The 18,178-nt window shown below is 37.5% G+C and overlaps 1 protein-coding gene across 1 annotated transcript in view; it reads left to right on the top strand.

The window, feature by feature from the left end:
- Kif4a (kinesin family member 4A) overlaps window positions 1-18,178 on the top strand; it is a 115,982-nt gene that overhangs the window by 9,028 nt on the left and 88,776 nt on the right. The window contains exons 5-7 of the mRNA XM_005358641.3: window positions 1,396-1,485; window positions 3,997-4,163; window positions 4,385-4,479. Coding sequence (XP_005358698.1) covers window positions 1,396-1,485; window positions 3,997-4,163; window positions 4,385-4,479 — 352 coding nt within the window. The remainder of the gene's footprint in view (window positions 1-1,395; window positions 1,486-3,996; window positions 4,164-4,384; window positions 4,480-18,178) is intronic.

Here is an 18,178-nt window from a genome sequence, read left to right as displayed (position 1 = left end):
ACCATCACACAATATTTTCTAAAGATTTGTTTTATTCGTGTGTGTGTGTGTGTGTGTGTGTGTGTGTGTGTGTGTGTGTATGATGTGGGTATGTGCACGTGCGAGTACAGGTTCCTGACAAGGTCAGAGACAAAGGATACCCCAGAGCTGGAGTTACAGGAAGTTGTGAGCTGCTTAACGTGGGTGCTAGGGACTAAACGTGGGTCCTCCTACAAGAGCAGTACACTCTTAACCACTGAGCCATTTCTCCAACCCCATCTAGCTTTACCTTCTTGAGTTTTGATTGACTCAGCCTTGGTCAAGGTAATTGAATATAGAAATGATTTGAGAAACTAGCGTGTTAAAAATGACATCAGCAATAACAGTAAATAGGTGTAGAGCTCATCATGTATGAAGCATTCTCTTAAGTACTTAAGTTTTACTGTTTTATTGAAGCATTAGTTTCAGCTCTTCCCTTGCTCCCAACTTCCACCCTTCCTCATCATAAGCAACCATTGTTCACATTTTAACTTGTAAAGTGATGCTGTTGTGGTAGCAGTAAGGAACTGAATTTGGGGGCTGGAGAGATGTCTCAGTGGTTAAAAACACATGCTGTTCTTGGAGAGTACCCTGGGTTCAGTTCCTCCAGCTCTAGGGGATCAGATAGATAGATGCTCCTGGCCTCCACAGGCTCATGCCAACATACATACAGACATACACATAATTAAAATACAAATCAATCTTTTTTGTAATAGAACTGAATTTGAACACCCATATAACTAAGTTTTCCTGTGCCTGTTATTTCCAAGAGACTTTATCTTAAAAGCGGTATTAATTTTGTTACAATATATGAATTTAATATGAAGTTAATACATATAAAGCCCTTTTTTCTCCCCTTTATCTTTTCCTCTGCCCTAATCCCTTCCTTCTTTTCCCCCTCCCCTCTTCCGTCTTCTTCTCTTCTCCCTTTCCTTTTCTCCTACTTTCCTTTTCCCCTCTTCTGTTTTCCTCCCCTCCAGTCTTCTCCTATCTTCACCCCTCTTGTCTATTCTTTCCTCCTCTCCTCTCTCTCCTCTACTTTGTTTTTCCTTTGTATCTGTTGTTTGTGGTGTTAGAGCCTTGTGCATGGTAGGCAAGGGAAAAGCTCTACTACAGACCTATACCCACAGCCATTAAAGGCTTTAAAATTCTTTCCTTCCTTTCTTCCTTCCTTCCTTCCTTCCTTCCTTCCTTCCTTCCTTCCTTCCTTCCTCCTTCCTTCCTCCCTTCCTTTTTTTCTATTTAGCTGTCTATCATGTGTAAACACATATTTCTTTAATGTATATATATATATTATTCTTAAAAGTTACTTATGATTGTGAAACCCACAGAGGTGGCCACTTAACATATTTTACCACTTTCTTTCAATAATATCAGATTTACAATGAAGAAATTTTGGACCTTTTATGTCCATCTCGTGAGAAAACTCAAATAAATATCCGGGAGGACCCAAAAGAAGGCATAAAGGTGTGTTTTACTTTTTTCCTTTCTTTTTGTGATGTTATTGCAAGTGTTGGTAAGTAATAAAGGTCACATCCCTTTTTTGCCACTGGTTTTTTAGTGATTGCCAACATCTTAGTCTTTCAGGTTTTGTTTGGCCCTAATATATATAAGCTAGAATTGCTAGAGGAGTGCTCTTGTGAGAAGAAATTAAAGGGAGATTTGTATCCAGCATCATCACTTTCTTCTTGAAGGACGTAGAAGCAATTAAACATTGTTTAGAGTGTTCTGAGACTAAGCCCTTTAGTATGGTAGCCACTTGCTACAAGAAGGTATTTAACTTGTAATTAATTAGAATTGAACAATCTGTTCCTTAGGTACACTAACCATATATCCAGGGGTCACTTTTCTGTGCTGCTTCTGACTACTTTGTTGTTGAGCACAGATATGTAAGATAGCCATGATCATAGAAAATTCTACTGGACATCACCACCAGACACTATACTGGGCTCTGGAATGATTTTAAAAAGTAGAAAATGAAATACAGCAATTTAGAGTATATAGCCCCATAAGGAAATGATCACTTATCTGAGAACTTTGATCACATGGTCTAGGTGCAGTGCTTGAGTATTCAGAACTAGAAGAATCAGAGGCTGCAAGTGGATGACATTGAGTAGAACAGGCTTGGGGGAGTCTTTCTTGCTTGTCACAAAGAACAGAGAGTGACTATTCAAGGTGTAGGAAAGACTAGGTGCCAGTCTTTCCGAGTCTTTTTTCCTGTTATCCAGGTATTAAAGCCATACTTGAAATATACAGGAAGATAATTTGGATAACAAAGATAAGAAATCTGGGCAAAATAAATCACCAGGAAGAATGTGGGTGCTGAACTACATCTTGACTATATCTTAAGATCTTTTATGTGCCCCACATGAAGACAGGGCAGACATTGTGTGAGGCAAGATATGTGATTCAAAAAAAAATGTGTTCCTGGCACAAATTGGTGTAAGAAAAAGTTTTTACACATTTTCCAGATAGCATTTAAGAAACATTCAAACAGGAGGTCTGTTGAGATAGCCCAACAGGTAAAAATGCTTCCCACCAAGCCTGGTAACTGTTTGAGCCCTGGGGCCCACAAGGTGGGAGTAGAGAACTGACTCCTACAAGTTGTCTTCTGACCTCTGCACATGTACTTTGGCAGCAGATGTATTGTTGTAGCAGCTGTGTGTGTACACATACCCTTACACAATAACTTGCATAAAAAGACTTTATAGTAAGGAGTAACTATAGCAGGAAAGTAAAATAAGCCTAGACCGGCCTGTCTAGGATAGGAAACTTGGGCTGGGAAGTGAAAAGAACTGTGTTCGGAAAAGATTATGAAGCCAGCCTAGACAACTTAGTTTTTCCCCAGCCCTCACTAACAGTACGTAATTATGTAAAGCTTCTGAAGGAAACACTGCCCTGGCTACTTACCTTGGGCTTTTAGTCTTATGTGTGTATCTCTCCAACTTTGTTGCTCCCGGAACTTCAGATAGAATTTCAAAGTGTCTTTGTATCCACCTCATCTAGAATAAGGGTTAGTAGTATGCTGACATTCTAGGAAGGCTGACTGGAAATGAAAATAAACTCAATGGGAGAAAGACTAGGGTGATGAAGATGCAATTGGGGAAATTATTGCCTTGTGTTTTGCACATGAGATGTGCATGTGGTTTTAGAAAGAAGTAGCTGATTCCCGATAATATGTGAGTTGGTGATACATGGGATATGAAGGAGTAAGAGGAACTGACAGTGATTTGAAGTTTTGAGACTATGAGGGTGGAGCTGTTAATAGAAATGAGACATAGTAAGGAGAATTGGTATTGGTGGAAGGAAGCAAGATGAATTTTGTTTATAATGTCCTGATTCCAAAGGATAAGTAGTCAGCAACTAGAAATAAAGGAGAAGAAATTGGAGTCACAGATAGCGATTTCGGAACACACTCATAGTATACTAAGGCTAGCAGGAACCTCATAATAATACAGTCCTATCAGCCCTACCCCAAAGCTCCGAGAGTTTGACTTGTCTAAGTTCCCTCAGGTAGTTCAGGACCACGCCTAAAACTTGATGTTTGTGGCTCCTAAGCCGGTGAAAACTGCCATGCTGTTTTCTCTAGGAGAAAATGGAGTATGAAATGGATTGGAGGTACAGGAAGGAACAGAGTCATGTGGAGGAGAAAATAGCAAAGAGAAATGCCATTGCAATTTATGTTGTACTTGATCTCTTTTGGAGCAAATGTTGACTTTTTACCCTCCGAGATTTAGAGACCTTCTCTAACTCCAGCACTATATCAGTACCCTTTTTCTCAACTTTATAGGTAAGATTGGAGACTTTGCTTCTCAGATGTCATCATATAGTTTCCTATTAAAAGTTCTCATTTTTCCAGCCTTGCATATAATGATATTCTCCTGGAACAGGAAGACATTTTCCATTCTCTAATCCCTTTACGTCTATTCAAGAATGAAAAGAATGAATCAAAGAAGCTTTTTTTCCTCTTGAAATTAGATTGTTGGACTCACGGAGAAGACTGTTCTAGTTGCCTCGGATACTGTTGACTGTCTAGAGCAGGGTAACAACTCCAGGACTGTGGCCTCCACGGCTATGAATTCCCAGTCATCTCGATCTCATGCCATCTTTACGATCTCCATAGAACAAAGAAAGAAAAATGACAAGTAAGTTAGAGCATCACAGTTGTCATGTGCTGTGAAGGCTGAATGTCAGGTGGCTTTTTCCGTTGATTTGACATTTAGATGTTATAATGATGAGCATTAATGACCGCTGGAGCTACTTTTACTGTCTTGAAAGAAATAAGAGATAGCCAATTAGCTTTGATAACTCAGTTGCTTTCAAGCTCATGTATTGTTTTCACTGTGTCTTCCTGTTTTCATCACAGAAACAGCAATTTTCGTTCCAAGCTGCATCTTGTAGACCTTGCTGGCTCAGAGAGACAGAAGAAAACCAAGGCTGAAGGAGATCGTCTGAAAGAGGGTGAGACAATTAAGGTCATAGCTCTTGATAAAAATGTGCATGCCTTTGTTGGTATTGTTGATATTATGAAAGGACTATTTCAGTTTACCTTCTAAATAATATCTACAGTTCAAATTTGAGATTACTTTCAGAAATGGTGAAAAATTATTTCTTACCCTTGTACTGATTCACAAATTCAGGTATGAAATTTGAACCTCTCCCTTGGTTTGATTTCATCTGCTCCAGTAAATTTTAGGTTTATCTCCACCCACATATAATTAAAATATTCCAGTTCTGTTGTTACAAGTATCTGCTGTCCCTTACAGATGTTGCCATATGTAAACCTTATCAACATGGTTTCCATCTTTGTTCAAGTTGTTGACTAGAGAAGTATGAAAGTTGATGCTATTGGAAACCATCTAGTATGATACGTGAACTATCTCTTCTGCATCCATCTTTCATTTCTGAATGAGTTTTATACACACTCTTCTTGTTTGCTATTCACACTTTGGATTTTAGCCTTTGTAATGTAATTTCAAAGGTCTCATACCCATACCTTCCTTTTCTTTTTTCAGGTGTTTAGTTCCGGGTTGTTTTCTTTGGGAGATTTACATAATTGAGATATAATTCAACATACTGTATTTAAAATTGTGCATGTCAGTTGATTTAGTATGTCCACAGAACAGTGCAGGCATCACCACAACCTCATCTCAGAATCTTTTATCTTCTTGAAGAAAAGCATCACAACTTGTTGGTACCCATCCCCCATTCCCATTTATCCTTAGATGAAATATAGTACCTTTGTGACTGACTTCTTTAACTTAGTGTAAGATTTGCAAGGTAAGCACATTAGCATATTAATCAGTACTCATTCTTTTTATTGCTGAATAGTATTCAGCAGTATGGATATACCACATTTTGTCCTTTCATCAATTATCAATGATGGCTATTGTAAATATATTTTTCTAAGTCTCTCTATATAAGTTTTCAAACAGACAGTTTGTTTTTGTTTTAAGACAGAATCTTGCTCTCTATTTTTAGCTCACGTGGAATTCACTATATATAGACTAGGATCCACCTGCCTCTGCCTCCTGAGTGCTGAAAGTAAAAGTGTGCACCACTACGCCTGACCCCAGACAAACTTTAAATACATATTGAGAATATACATAGGAATGGAATTTCTGGGTTACTTGTTAACTCCATTTTAACTTTCTTTTTTGTAAAGTTATGAGTAGTGTGCCCTTTTTAAAACAGATAACTGAGTGAATTTTAGTTGTTAATAAGGAGTTCTTAGCCATCACCAAAATAAATTTTAGGTTATTTTTATTCTTCCCCCAAAGAAATTAATATTCATTAGCAGCCACTCCCTATTACTTATTAATCCTCTTCCTCTACAAATTTGACTCTTTGGAGCTTTTCATATAGAAGGAATTGTGTAGTTATGTGCCCATTTTTTATTGACTTTTTTTTTTTGAGCCAGTGCTAGGGATTGAACCTAGGTTCTCGTGCATGCTAATCCTGAGTGCCTCAGCCCTTGATTGACTCTTTTCCTCAAAACATGTTTTCATAGTTCATCCATGTAGCATGTATCATTGCTTCATTCCTTTTCATTGAAAATTATTTCACACATCTTATTTATTTGTGTCTATGGTGTTCTGCCTACGTATATTCCTGCAGGCCAGAAGAGGGCACCAGATCTCATTACAGGTGGTTATGAGCCACAATATGGTTGCTGGGAATTGAACTCAGGACCTCTAGAAGAGCAGTCAGTGCTCTTAACCTCTGAGCCATCTCTCTAGCCCTATTTTACACATTTTATTGATGTATTCTTCCCTTGACAGATGTTTGAATGGTTTCCAGTTTTTGTTTGCTTTTTGGTTACTATGAATAATGCTGCTATGAATTTTTTTCAACCAGGTTTCATGTAGCTCAGTCTGCCCTTGAACTTTTGATCTTCTTGCCTCCACCTCCCATTTGCTAGGATTACACACATGTGTTACCATATTGATCATGAATATTTGTACACAAGTTTTTCTTAAAGATAGAGGTTTTCATTTCTCTTTGGTATAAATCTAAGAATAGAATTGCTGCCCTGGTACTTGCTATGCACACCAGGCTGACCTTGAACACAGAGCATTCCTCCTGTCTCTGCCTCCTGAGGGCTAGGATTAAAGGCATACACCTTCCACACTCATGCACTTTACAGCTCTGCATTAGCATTTATTCATTGCTTGAGCAAGCCTCAAATTTTCTATATGCCTTCCCCCAATTATTTTGATTTTCTTTGAACATTTAGAATTAGCTACTGTTGGAGTGATTTTTTTTTCCTCTCCCTTTAGGTTTATTGAGTTTTTTTTTCTTTTATTTGTCTTTTTGAGACAGGGTTTCTCTGTAACTTTGGAGCCTGTCCTGGAACTAGCTCTTGTAGACCAGGCTGGCTTAGAACTCACAGAGATCCACCTGCTTGAGTTTTATTTTTATAAATAAACATCATATATGTTGTTTATACTACCTTTAGTATCATGTTTTGATAATATTATTGTGAAATTATTAGCACAGTCAAGCTAATTAGTATATCCATTACTTCACAGTTGTTTTTGTCAGTGTTTTATTGCTAGAGACACCATGACCAAGTCAACTCTTGTAAAAGAAAGCATTTAATTGGGTGCTTGCTTACAGTTTTAAAGGCTTAGTTCATTCTCATCATGGCAGAGAGCATGGTGACAGGCAGATATGGTGCTGTAGAACTGCTGAGAGCTATATATCCTAATCCACAAGCAGAGAAAGGTAGAGAGACTGAGACTGGGCCTGGCATGGGTTTTTGAATCCTCAAAGCCCGCCCCCAATGGCACACTTTCTCCAGCAAGTCAGCACTTTTAGTCCATTCAAATATAAGGAATGATTAAAAAAGATTAGCAAAGTATAAAATGAGGCTGAAAGAAAAGGATTATAAATTCTAGGCCAGACTGGACTCTCATAGTAAGACCTTGAGACTAGGGCTAGAGAGGTGTCTCAGCAGTTTAGAGAATTTACTGCACAATCATGAGGATCACAGTTTGGATCACAGCACTCCTGTAACAAGCCAGACATTTTGTCAATACCCACAGCTCAGAATGGGTGGAGACAGGAGCATTACTGTGGTTTGCAGGCTTCCACCCTAGTTGAGAAAACATGAATCCCAACTTCAGGAGAGACCCTACCTCAAAAGAATAGGCACAAAATGATGGAGGAAGACACCCGATGTCCTCTTCTGGCTTCTATGTTTACACATGCTCATATGTAAATAATGAATCATTTAAAAATAAAGTAGATTTTAGTTGTTTTAGCCAAAAAAGAAAATAGTTCTGCAACATGCAGGAAAATAGAATCAAATGTATTAAACAAATTAAGTCAGGAAGGAAAAATATATTTTCTCTCATTGTGGATCCTAAGTTTTATATAGACACATAAAGTCTTTTGTGTGTGTGTGTGTGTGTGTGTATGCTTGCATATTAAAAGTAAAACTATTCAGTATATGAGTCTATAAGAGGTTATTTTTGTTCAAGCTACCACATTCTGTTCCCTAGACCCTATAGACTTTTAGCCATATCATAATGTAAAATGCCTTCAGTCCAACTTCAATAGTCCCCATAGTCTATCAGTCTCAACAGTGTTTAAATGAATAAGAGAAGACTCTTCTGAGACTCATGACAATCTCTTAACTATAACCCCCCATAAAATGAAAATCAAAAAGCAGATCACATACTTTCAATATACAGTGGTATATTATTCCAAAAGGGAGGAAAAGAAACATAGTGAGGTAATATTGACCAAAGCAATACCAAAACCCTTCAGAATAAATTCTGTATTTCTGTCTGATGTCAAAACACTCTTCAGAACTCCAACTTCTTTCAGCTGTGGTAATTGCAGTGCACTTCTTTCTCTTGGGCTGGTTCCACTCCCTGTTAGCAGCTCTCCTAGCAGGTATCCCACAGCTCTGGCATCTCTAACTTCTTGGGGTCTCCAAGGCAATCCAGATTTCACCTTCAAAGCTTCACTCAATGACTTCTCCAGGCTTCCATGCAAGGAAACCCTGAAATGCACCTACCCTCCAGGGATTTCCTTAGCCACAGAGAGAGATCCCACAACTACCCAAACATTAGACAACATTGCCATCCCACTCAGAAATTTCCTTCACCCATTTTACCCCCATTCTACTTGAAGCAGCCAATTACTATTTTCTGGCCCCATAGTAATTTTGCACATTCTTAGACTTCCTTTAGATATGATGATGTAGTGTGTGTGACACACACCTAGCTTATTTTACTCAATATATTGAGCTTTGTGTTTCCTTTGCAGTGCTGACGACTGAACTAAGTTCTTCAGGCCCAGTATAATGTTTTTGAGGCTTATTCATATTCTTGCTTTGATTAGTAATTGGTTTTTTGTATTTCTGAATAATGTTCTAGCTTTTGATTATATAATGATTTGACTTCTGTTATGTTGGTGAATTATTTCAAATTTTATCCATTATGAATAATGCTGTTCAAAACATTTATGTGCCCTTTTGTGAACATGTTTTAATTTTTTTCCAGGACATACCTAGGAATTCAAGAGGGTAAATACATGCTTAAGATGATAACAAAATGATTAACAAACTCTAGCATACTTGGTACCATTTTACATCTCCATTGTATGAGGGTTCCCACTTGTTCACATTTTCATAATTCAAATGGTTTCATAGCATACTTTTACTGAGATCTAGAGTTCTGACAGTTGAGGTAGGCACCAATCTATGAGTAGAGCAGAATATTATTAGGAATCATTTCAGTGACTTTTTTGTCAGTTATGTTTGCTTCTATCCTAGATTTCTGGGCTGTCTAGCCTCTGGGTCCTGACCCTCCAGGCAGTGTCAGGGGTGGACTCCCTCTGGTGGTATGGGTCTCAAGCTGGACCAGTCATTGGTTGGCCACTCCCACAATTTCTGTACCACCTTTACCCTAGCACATCTTGTAGGCAGAATAAATTGTAGGTGGAGGGTTATGTGGTTGGATCGGTGTGCCAGTCTCTCCACTGGAAGTCTTACCTAGTTACAGGACATAAACAATTCAGGCTCTGTACTCCTTATTACTAGGAGTCTTAGCTAGGGTCACCCTCATAGATTCCTGGGAGTTTCCTTTGCACTAGGTTTCTAGCTCATCCTCAAGGTGCTGCTTAATTCTAATAGTCTCTCCTAGTACTCTCTCTACCTCCATTCCCCTTCCACCTGATCCTTCCACCCACCTGGTCCAGTGCAGACAGAGCTTTCAAAAGTTGTTCTGTATATTGATACAAATTCAAAATTAATTTTGTTAAAGCCTGCTGTACATCTTTCTAATCTTGTTCAAGGCACTGTACCAATTCAGCTCATTTAACAACGTAATGCAAATTTCTAGTTATTGAAAGTTATTATTACCAATTATTTATGATAATAAAAAATACAGGCTAGTAATTAGTCACCTATTACAATCAAACTTGTAGTCACATTAGGTATGTTTTCAAGGTCAAATATATTTTAAATAGACAAGTAATTTTCAAAACACTCCAGAGATCTACAGAATATGGCACTTAAGATGTTTTAATAGCCTAGGTTCTTTTTTATGACAATGAGACATGTCTGCTTCTGGCAGCCCCAGTCTACTTCAAAGAAGTTGATGGGCATCGAAGAAACTCCATATGGAGTTTACTTTCTTTGTGACAAAAGTAAGCCTCTGGGCAAGAAAATGCACTTGCCTTCACTGTTGACAGTATGCTGTCCTGATGAGATAAGCAGGGCACAAAAGAGTGACTGCCAAATCTTGTCAAGACAAAATAGGACAGCACTTCAGAATATCCTGCTTCATGGAAAAGTCTGTCAGTTATTTTAGGCCTGTAGTCTGAAGATGGATGCCCCAACATTTGGGTGACTGTCCAGGCACTCAGCTGTTTTGTCATTTCTCACATTTTTTGAAAGTCACTTGCTTACACTTCCTGCTTACTGAGTTAATAATATTTACTTCTCGGATCTCTGAGGTAGATGAAGACCTGATAGTTATAATTATAGTTTTTCTTGTTTACCAGACTCAGAAAAGAAACTCACTAAAGAGGTGTAAAGTATAAAAGTTTGAGAGACATTAAAAGATAATTTGAAAAGGCAAATCAGGATAGAAAGTGAATTAGGTACAACGTTTTGAACTCATCAAGATAGGATAGATATGAAGTATTTTTTCTGAATTTGTCAAATGCAAATGAACTAGACATTGCTGATCTATTTATTACCTGTATATATTGTATATAGTTATTGTACTTATTGTATATAATTTTTATTAGTTATAGCCTTTTTTATTTTAGACAAAAGGGGAAATATAGTGATATATTATTTGTGTTTTAATAAATCTTGCCTGAAGATCAGTGCAAAGCAGCCACACGAGTTAGCCATAGAGGCTGGGTAGTAGTGGTGCACACCTTTAATTCCAGCCCTAAAGAGGAATATAAAATAGGAGACAGGCCTCACTTTCAGTCTCAATTTGAGGATTCATGGAGGCAGAATGGCTCATTTTGGTCTGAAGTAGATGTAAGAGCCAGTGGCTGACTGCTTTGCTTTACTGATCTTCAGCTTGAACCCCAATATCTGTCTCTGGGTGGGATTTTATTACTCATGCTACACTGCATGTCTTGTTAGGATTTCTACACAACATTATAGTTTTTTTGATATTTTGAGAACTTCTGTTTCCTATGTCTGTATAGGAAAATATTACTTTTTAGATCTTGTCTAGAACCTAACTCCCTTCCACTGTTCTTTTTTTTCTGGCTTTAAAGTGGCTGGCCTAGAACTCATGTAGACCAGACTGGTCTTGAACTCACAAAGATCCACTTGCCTCTGCCTCATTATTTTCAGTTAGATATTTTGGTCTCTTTATTTCAAATATTTATGCCTTTCTTCTTTTGTTAACTTCTTCAGGATTATGCTAGGTGGTGCCAGTGATATTGTCATTCTTGTATTTCTTTTTGTTTTGTTTTTATGCTCTAACCAGAAAGTTTGCAACTATTTTACTCTTAGCTGTCTTTTGTACATTTATAGCGTGTAGCCATTATCAAGTTAAGGAAGTGGTCTTTTATTGCTAATTTGTAAGTAGTAGAACTTTTAAATTATTTTATTTTACATGTTATGGGTATTTGGCCTGCTTGTATGATTATGCACCACATGTGTGCCTGGTGTCCATAGAGGCCAGGAAAGAGAGAGTTGTGAGACACCATTTAGGTGCTGGGAATAGAATCTGGGTCCTCTGGAAGAGCAACCAATGCTCTTAACCACTGAGCCATCTCTCCATCCCTAGCTGTATATTTTTAAAAGAAGAAATGAGTACCAGGTAGACATAATAGGCACACTATAATCCTAAGATGTGGGAGGTAGAAGCAGGAGAATCAGGAGTTCAGGGTCATCATCATGTGCAGCCTGGACTGCTTGAAACACAATGTCAAAACAGAAGAAAAGGAGAGAAACACATTAGTGCTGTATTTTATCTTGATTGGAAATGAGGTAGTGTCCTTTTTTCTACACTGTTGATTGGATTATAAAAATAGATTTTCTGTAAGTTACTGAATTGATCATGAAATATTATTCTTTATCTCCACAGCTAGGGTAACTGTCTTAGGACAGGACTTTTGCAAGTCTGGCTCTGTGAGAGAGTGCTTCTAATTTTTTTTGGTATATGTGCTTTCCCATCTAATTTTAGTTTGAAAATAAAATAATTTGGAACATTTTCAGTTTTTCTTTAATGCCATTCTTGGAACATGGGAAATATTTTCAAAAATGTTTTTGATGATTTGTATTTTCTATATATTGATTCAATTTTGCTAATTTATATTTCTCAGAAAATTATTCATTTTGTGTAGATTCTCAAATTTGTTGGCATAATATTGCAAATAAATTTGCTTTCTATTATCTAGTTCTAATTATGTTTGTTTTTGTCATTTGTATGTCTTCTCTACTTCTTATCAGTTTGACAGATTTGTTGACTAGCTTTACTTTTTTCTTCTTATACTTTCACCCTCTTCCTGGGTTCTGAATTGTATATTCTTTGTATGACTTCTTGGGTTGAAACTGAGTTTGCCTCTTCTCTTTCCCTTTAAAAAGTTTTATGAGCATGTACCAAAGCGGCCAGACTGGTATGCTGACGCCCTCAGGTGTGTCAAGCGGTTTTAATGGTGATTAATTTGTGGCCAGACTTTTTATCTGCATCCTACCTACTTTCACTCTCTGATAGTTTTCGACAAGATAGTTGCATGCAGGGTGGTATGGCTGTAACCTGATAATATTTTGTTTTTTTTTTGTTTTTTTTTTTTTAAAAATGGAAGGCACACTTGTGATCTGGATCTTTATTTTTTTAATATTTATTTATTTATTATGTATACAATATTCTTCCTGTGTGTATGCCTGAAGGCCAGAAGAGGGCACCAGACCTCATTACAGATGGTTGTGAGCCACCATGTGGTCGCTGGGAATTGAACTCAGGACCTTTGGAAGAGCAGGCAATGCTCTTAACCGCTGAGCCATCTCTCCAGCCCCACCTGATAATATTTTGAAACAAATCTTGAATATCTTGTTTTACTTATTTCAGTGTGCATATGTAGAAAATAAGAACTCTTTTTTTTTTTTTTTTTTGGATTTTCGAGACAGGGTTTCTCAGTAGCTTTTGGTTCCTGTCCTGGAACTAGCTCTTGTAGACCAGGCTGGCTTCGAACTCACAGAGATCTGCCTGCCTCTGCCTCCCGAGTGCTGGGATTAAAGGCGTGCACTTTTTTTTAAAAAAAAAAGATTCTTGTCTGAAATGACTTGCTATTTAAATTATCTCAGATTTTATTTGAATAAAAATCTAAACAAGAGCCATGCCTTGTCATTGTTTGATAGGCCCTAGGTTTTTTGTTTTGTTTGTTTGAGGCAGGGTCTCACTGTTAAGCCCAGGCTGGTCTCAAACTCATGCTCTTACTGCCCCTGTCCACAAAAGACTGGGGTTACAATTGTGAGGTACCATATCCTGATTGTGAGATATTTTTAAATTTGGAGGTATCTCTTTCACCTACCTCTTCTTCCCCGTTCCGTTCTTGGGAATTTATTTATTGAAAAGTTCAGGCAGTCTTCAAGAATTTCCCAGTCTGAATCACTGATTTTATATGTGTGTGTGTGTGTGTGTGTGTGTGTGTGTGTGTGTGTGTGTGTGTGTGTGTGTATGGAGGGCTTATTCTTGCCATATCTTTGATCTACATTTACTTACCTCATTTGTAAAAATAGTTCCTTAGAAATACACTGATTAAACAAACTCATAGTTAGAAAATAGCAGAAGTCCTAGTAACTAGTAGCCTGATTGAGAACTATTAATTCCTTCTGTGTTTTCATTTGTTCTGAGCGATGTCTAATAAGTAACAGAGTGTGCTGCTAATATTTGTGTGCTACGTCAGCTGAATTAAGCATTCTAGGAGTTTTATAAGTGCTTGTTAGCATTTGAAGTAGCTTTTGAGAATGGAAGAGGGTCTTATGAGTGTAGCTTCTACCAGTGGAATTATGTCAGTGGCCATTCTCAAAGATGCTTCCTCTAAAAGGAATCACTTTCTACCTATTAAGAATTAAGAAAATTGCTAGCTCTTTCATAATACTTGAACAGAGTAGATACAGCCCATCAGAGAATTACTACATGTTGTATTATGGAGAGTGAGGAAAGCAGGTATCCAAGTGGTTGACTTGATTTGTGAGGCAAAGAAGTTAATGGAATAAACACACAGTTGAGTCCTAGATAAAGAAGAAGGTGCTAAAACTGTAGGAAAGGCAGAAATAAAGCTCAGCCATGTCACATGACCATGACTGTCAACAGTGAGCCACATGCACAACCTCAGTTACAGAAGATTATATCTCCTAGTGACATTGTAGTCATCTAAGTTTGTGTAAGTCTGATGTCTGCAATAATAATTAAATTATCTAACTGTTTTTCATGTGGTATCCCTTGTTGTCAAGTGACTAGTAGAAAAGAGACTACAGAGGGAGAACTTCTGAATTTGATTTGGAATTTATCAGTTTTCGAATACATATTAGTAAAAGTCCAGGAGGGAGTAGTAAATTTAGGATACTGGACTAGAGACAAATATTTGAAAACTATGTAACTAGATAATGAGAGAACCAACATTACATATTAATGAGGAATACTACCATTTTAAGGCCAAGAGTAAAGCAGTCAAATAAAGACATTGAGGAGACAGGATGGTGTGGTGCCTAGAAAACCAGAGTATGGGTTTCTATACCAAGGGATTGTCATTTGTGGAGAATGCTTCCTTGCTGAGAAAGGATCCCCCCCCCCAAGGTTTTTAAGGTTTTGGTTTGGTTTGTTTATTTATTTTACCAAAGCAGTCTAAGGAGTTAGGTCAGGTTACATTGACGTAAGGAATTAGGTCAGGTTACTCTCCTTAAGGGAGAGATCTAACTACTATTCTAAGTATGGGCTGCCATATTTCTCTTTTCTATTAATATCTCTGTCCTTGTATCTTTTAGCAATATGTACTGATGTTCTATAAAATTCTAAACATAAATGACTTCATTATGTATGTGTCTTCTGTTTTCCTCAACATTATGTTCTTGAAATTCATCCATTTGATAATATGTTTCAATAGAATTGTTTTATTAACTAGAATCTTGAGTTTTCTTTATCTTGAGTTTTCTTAATAGGAAATTGATTAAAAGAAAATTACCTTTGTTGATATTTATTGTGATTATTTCTATTGCTTTTTTTATTTAAGAGCAAGAAGGATGTCATAGCATACAACCTGGGTTTATGAAGTTGTTTTCCTCATAGGACTTTAGTTTCCAAATTAAATTGTAATTGTTTCAATATTTTATTGTTTGGAATGATAAATTTTTGGCAAATAGTATCTAATTCTTTTTTTTCTTTTAGAAAGTTTTTTTTTAAATATTTATTTATTATGTATACAATATTCTGTCTGTGTGTATGCCTGCAGGCCAGAAGAGGGCACCAGACCCCATACAGATGGTTGTGAGCCACCATGTGGTTGCTGGGAATTGAACTCAGGACCTTTGGAAGAGCAGGCAATGCTCTTAACCTCTGAGCCATCTCTCCAGCCCCGAAAGTTTTTTTTAATACAAGTTATATGCTTCTTTTAACTTTTTTTAAGTTGTGTTTTATATATCCCTTCTACTGTTTGGCTTTTTAGTCCCTTAAGTGTACCATTTTCCCTTGTTCATTAAGGCTCAAATATGCCAAAAAGGCACAACATGAGATATTTCCTTTTTCTACTAAGTATTGTTCTGATTTGCTAAGGGTAAATGCTGCCTCATGAGTTTAATATACTTTTACGTTTATCGAGCATTTCTCTTACTGATAGAATTGCCCTTTCCAGGTATTGTTCTCCTTTCAGTCCGTGAATGCTGACATTTCCTATTACATCTAGCCCACTTTTTTTGTCTTGATTTAGAATATTTAAGCAACCACCAGATAGATTACAAAGACAGTACAGGAAGTGTGTTAGTCCACCAAAGTATTAATCTACATATATGAAAGTGCCCTGATGCTAGTTGTGCACACATAAATAGCGCCAGTTGAAGAAACAGTATGAGAAGTGTCCCAGAAGTTCCATTTGTGCTCTCTTCTGTTCTCCTAAAGGGTAACCACAACCCAAACCCTTCATGCTGCTTAACTACACTTGGGATTCCCCCTTAGTTTTTGTAAGGTAGCACAAAAAATTACATAAGTAATGACATATATATTTATAATTTATAATAATGACATATATAATTAACAGATAATTATAACATAAATACCTACCCATGTAAATCTTACCTAGGGTGATAAGCAGAGCATTCCCTAGCATTTGATGGATATTTCAGATGTTTCCGGATTGTGACTATTATCAACAATGCCATACAAACTTGAATCTTCATGACTATGTATGAAACTTTTCTAGAGTAGATCCCTACAAGTAGAACTGCTGGGTCATTGGGTATATATATACTACGAACTCTTCCAAACTGTATATGCCTATGTAGGAGTCCTTTTCACTCCACATTGCCCAACTTTTGTATTTGAACATTTTTTTTGGTGGTGGTGGTGGTGGTGGTGGTGGTGGTGGTGGTGGTGGTGGTGGTGTGTATATATGTATGTCTATATGTGCAGATGCACATTCTGATGCATGTGTATAAAGTCAGAGGTCAATCTCAGGTGTCATTAGTTTGGTGCTGTCCACCATGATTATTGTGACAGGATCCCTCACTGGACCTTAGGCTTGCCATTTAGTCTAAGCTTTGTGACCTGTCTCCACTTCCCCAGAGTTGGGAATATAAGCATGGACTATCATGCCTACCTTTTTACATGGGTGCTAAAGATTGAACTCAGATTTCTATGCTTGCTAAACAATTACTGTCTTAGCTATGTCCCCAACCCCTTGTCTGAATTTTTAATTTTTGCCAGTTGAGTAGGGATGGAGTTCCTGCTTCATTGTGATTTTAATTTTCTTCCCTGATGGCTATGGGATTTGTTCCCCTTTCGCATATTTATTGGCTATATGTATTTTGTTTTCTGTAAAATGTCTGTTCAAATATGCCTTTTAAAAATATTCACTATGAGCCAAATGGTGTTGCAATTCTTTAATCCCAGCACTCAGGAGGCAGAGGCAGGTGGATCTTTGTGCTTTTAAGGCCAGCCTGCTCTACAGAGAGAGTTCCAAGACAGCCAGGGCTGCTACACAGAGAAACCCTGTCTCTGGAACTAACAGCAATTCTCCTACTTCAGCCTCCCAAGAGCTGGCATGAGCCACCACACTCAGCTTTCCTTGTAGTATTTTCCATCCTATTCATATAGTTCTATTTTGGGGGACTCTTCCACTCCTATATAGTGTACCTGTATCTTCCTCCTTTCTCCATCTAGCCCTCATTCTAGGGGTGGAGCCCAAGGTCTTGCCATGTAATTTCTCATTCTATTGAGCTACATCCCTAAACTTCATTTTCTTCATTCATGTATATGTTGTTTTGTGCCTTATTTAAGAAATTCAGCACTCTAAGATCTTGAAGGTATTCTGTATTATCAGTGGAAATGACACAGTTTTATCTTTCACAGTTAAGTCTCTCATCTACCTAAAATGTTTTATATAAGGCATGATAAATAATTCTAGTTTTTCCATATTAATATTTGTCCTAGTACTATTTAAAAAATTCATTTTCCCTCTGAGAAGCAGTGCTACTTTTTTAAAAAAAAATATGTGTGGTTATATGGGGTTTTGTTTGTTTTCTCAAAACAGGGTTTCTGTGTGGCTCTGGCTGTCCTGGACTTCTTTCTGTAGACCAGGCTGACCTCAGACTCACAGAAATCCATTTGCCTTTGCTTCTGGCATGCTTGGAATTAAAGGCCTGCACTACTACACCCAGCTAATGGATGGATGGATGGATGTAAATAAAGTGCCCAAATATTGCCTTGATCTGTTTCTGGGTACTTTATAAGAAAAAATTAGGTATCCGTAATTCCAATAGTTGGAAGACTAAAGCTTAGAGTTTGAGGTCATCCTGGGCAATAGAGATATCCCACCACACAGATAGGTAGGTAGGTAGGTGGGTAGGTAGGTAGGTGGGTAGGTGGGTAGGTGGGTAGGTAGATGGATGAATGGGTGGGTGGGTGGATGGATGGATGGATGGATGGATGGATGGATGGATGGATGGATGGATGGATGG

The sequence above is a fragment of the Microtus ochrogaster genome, chromosome X (assembly GCF_000317375.1).
Source record: "Microtus ochrogaster isolate Prairie Vole_2 chromosome X, MicOch1.0, whole genome shotgun sequence".
NCBI lineage: Eukaryota > Metazoa > Chordata > Mammalia > Rodentia > Cricetidae > Microtus > Microtus ochrogaster.
This window is presented reverse-complemented; position numbering and strand designations above follow the sequence as displayed.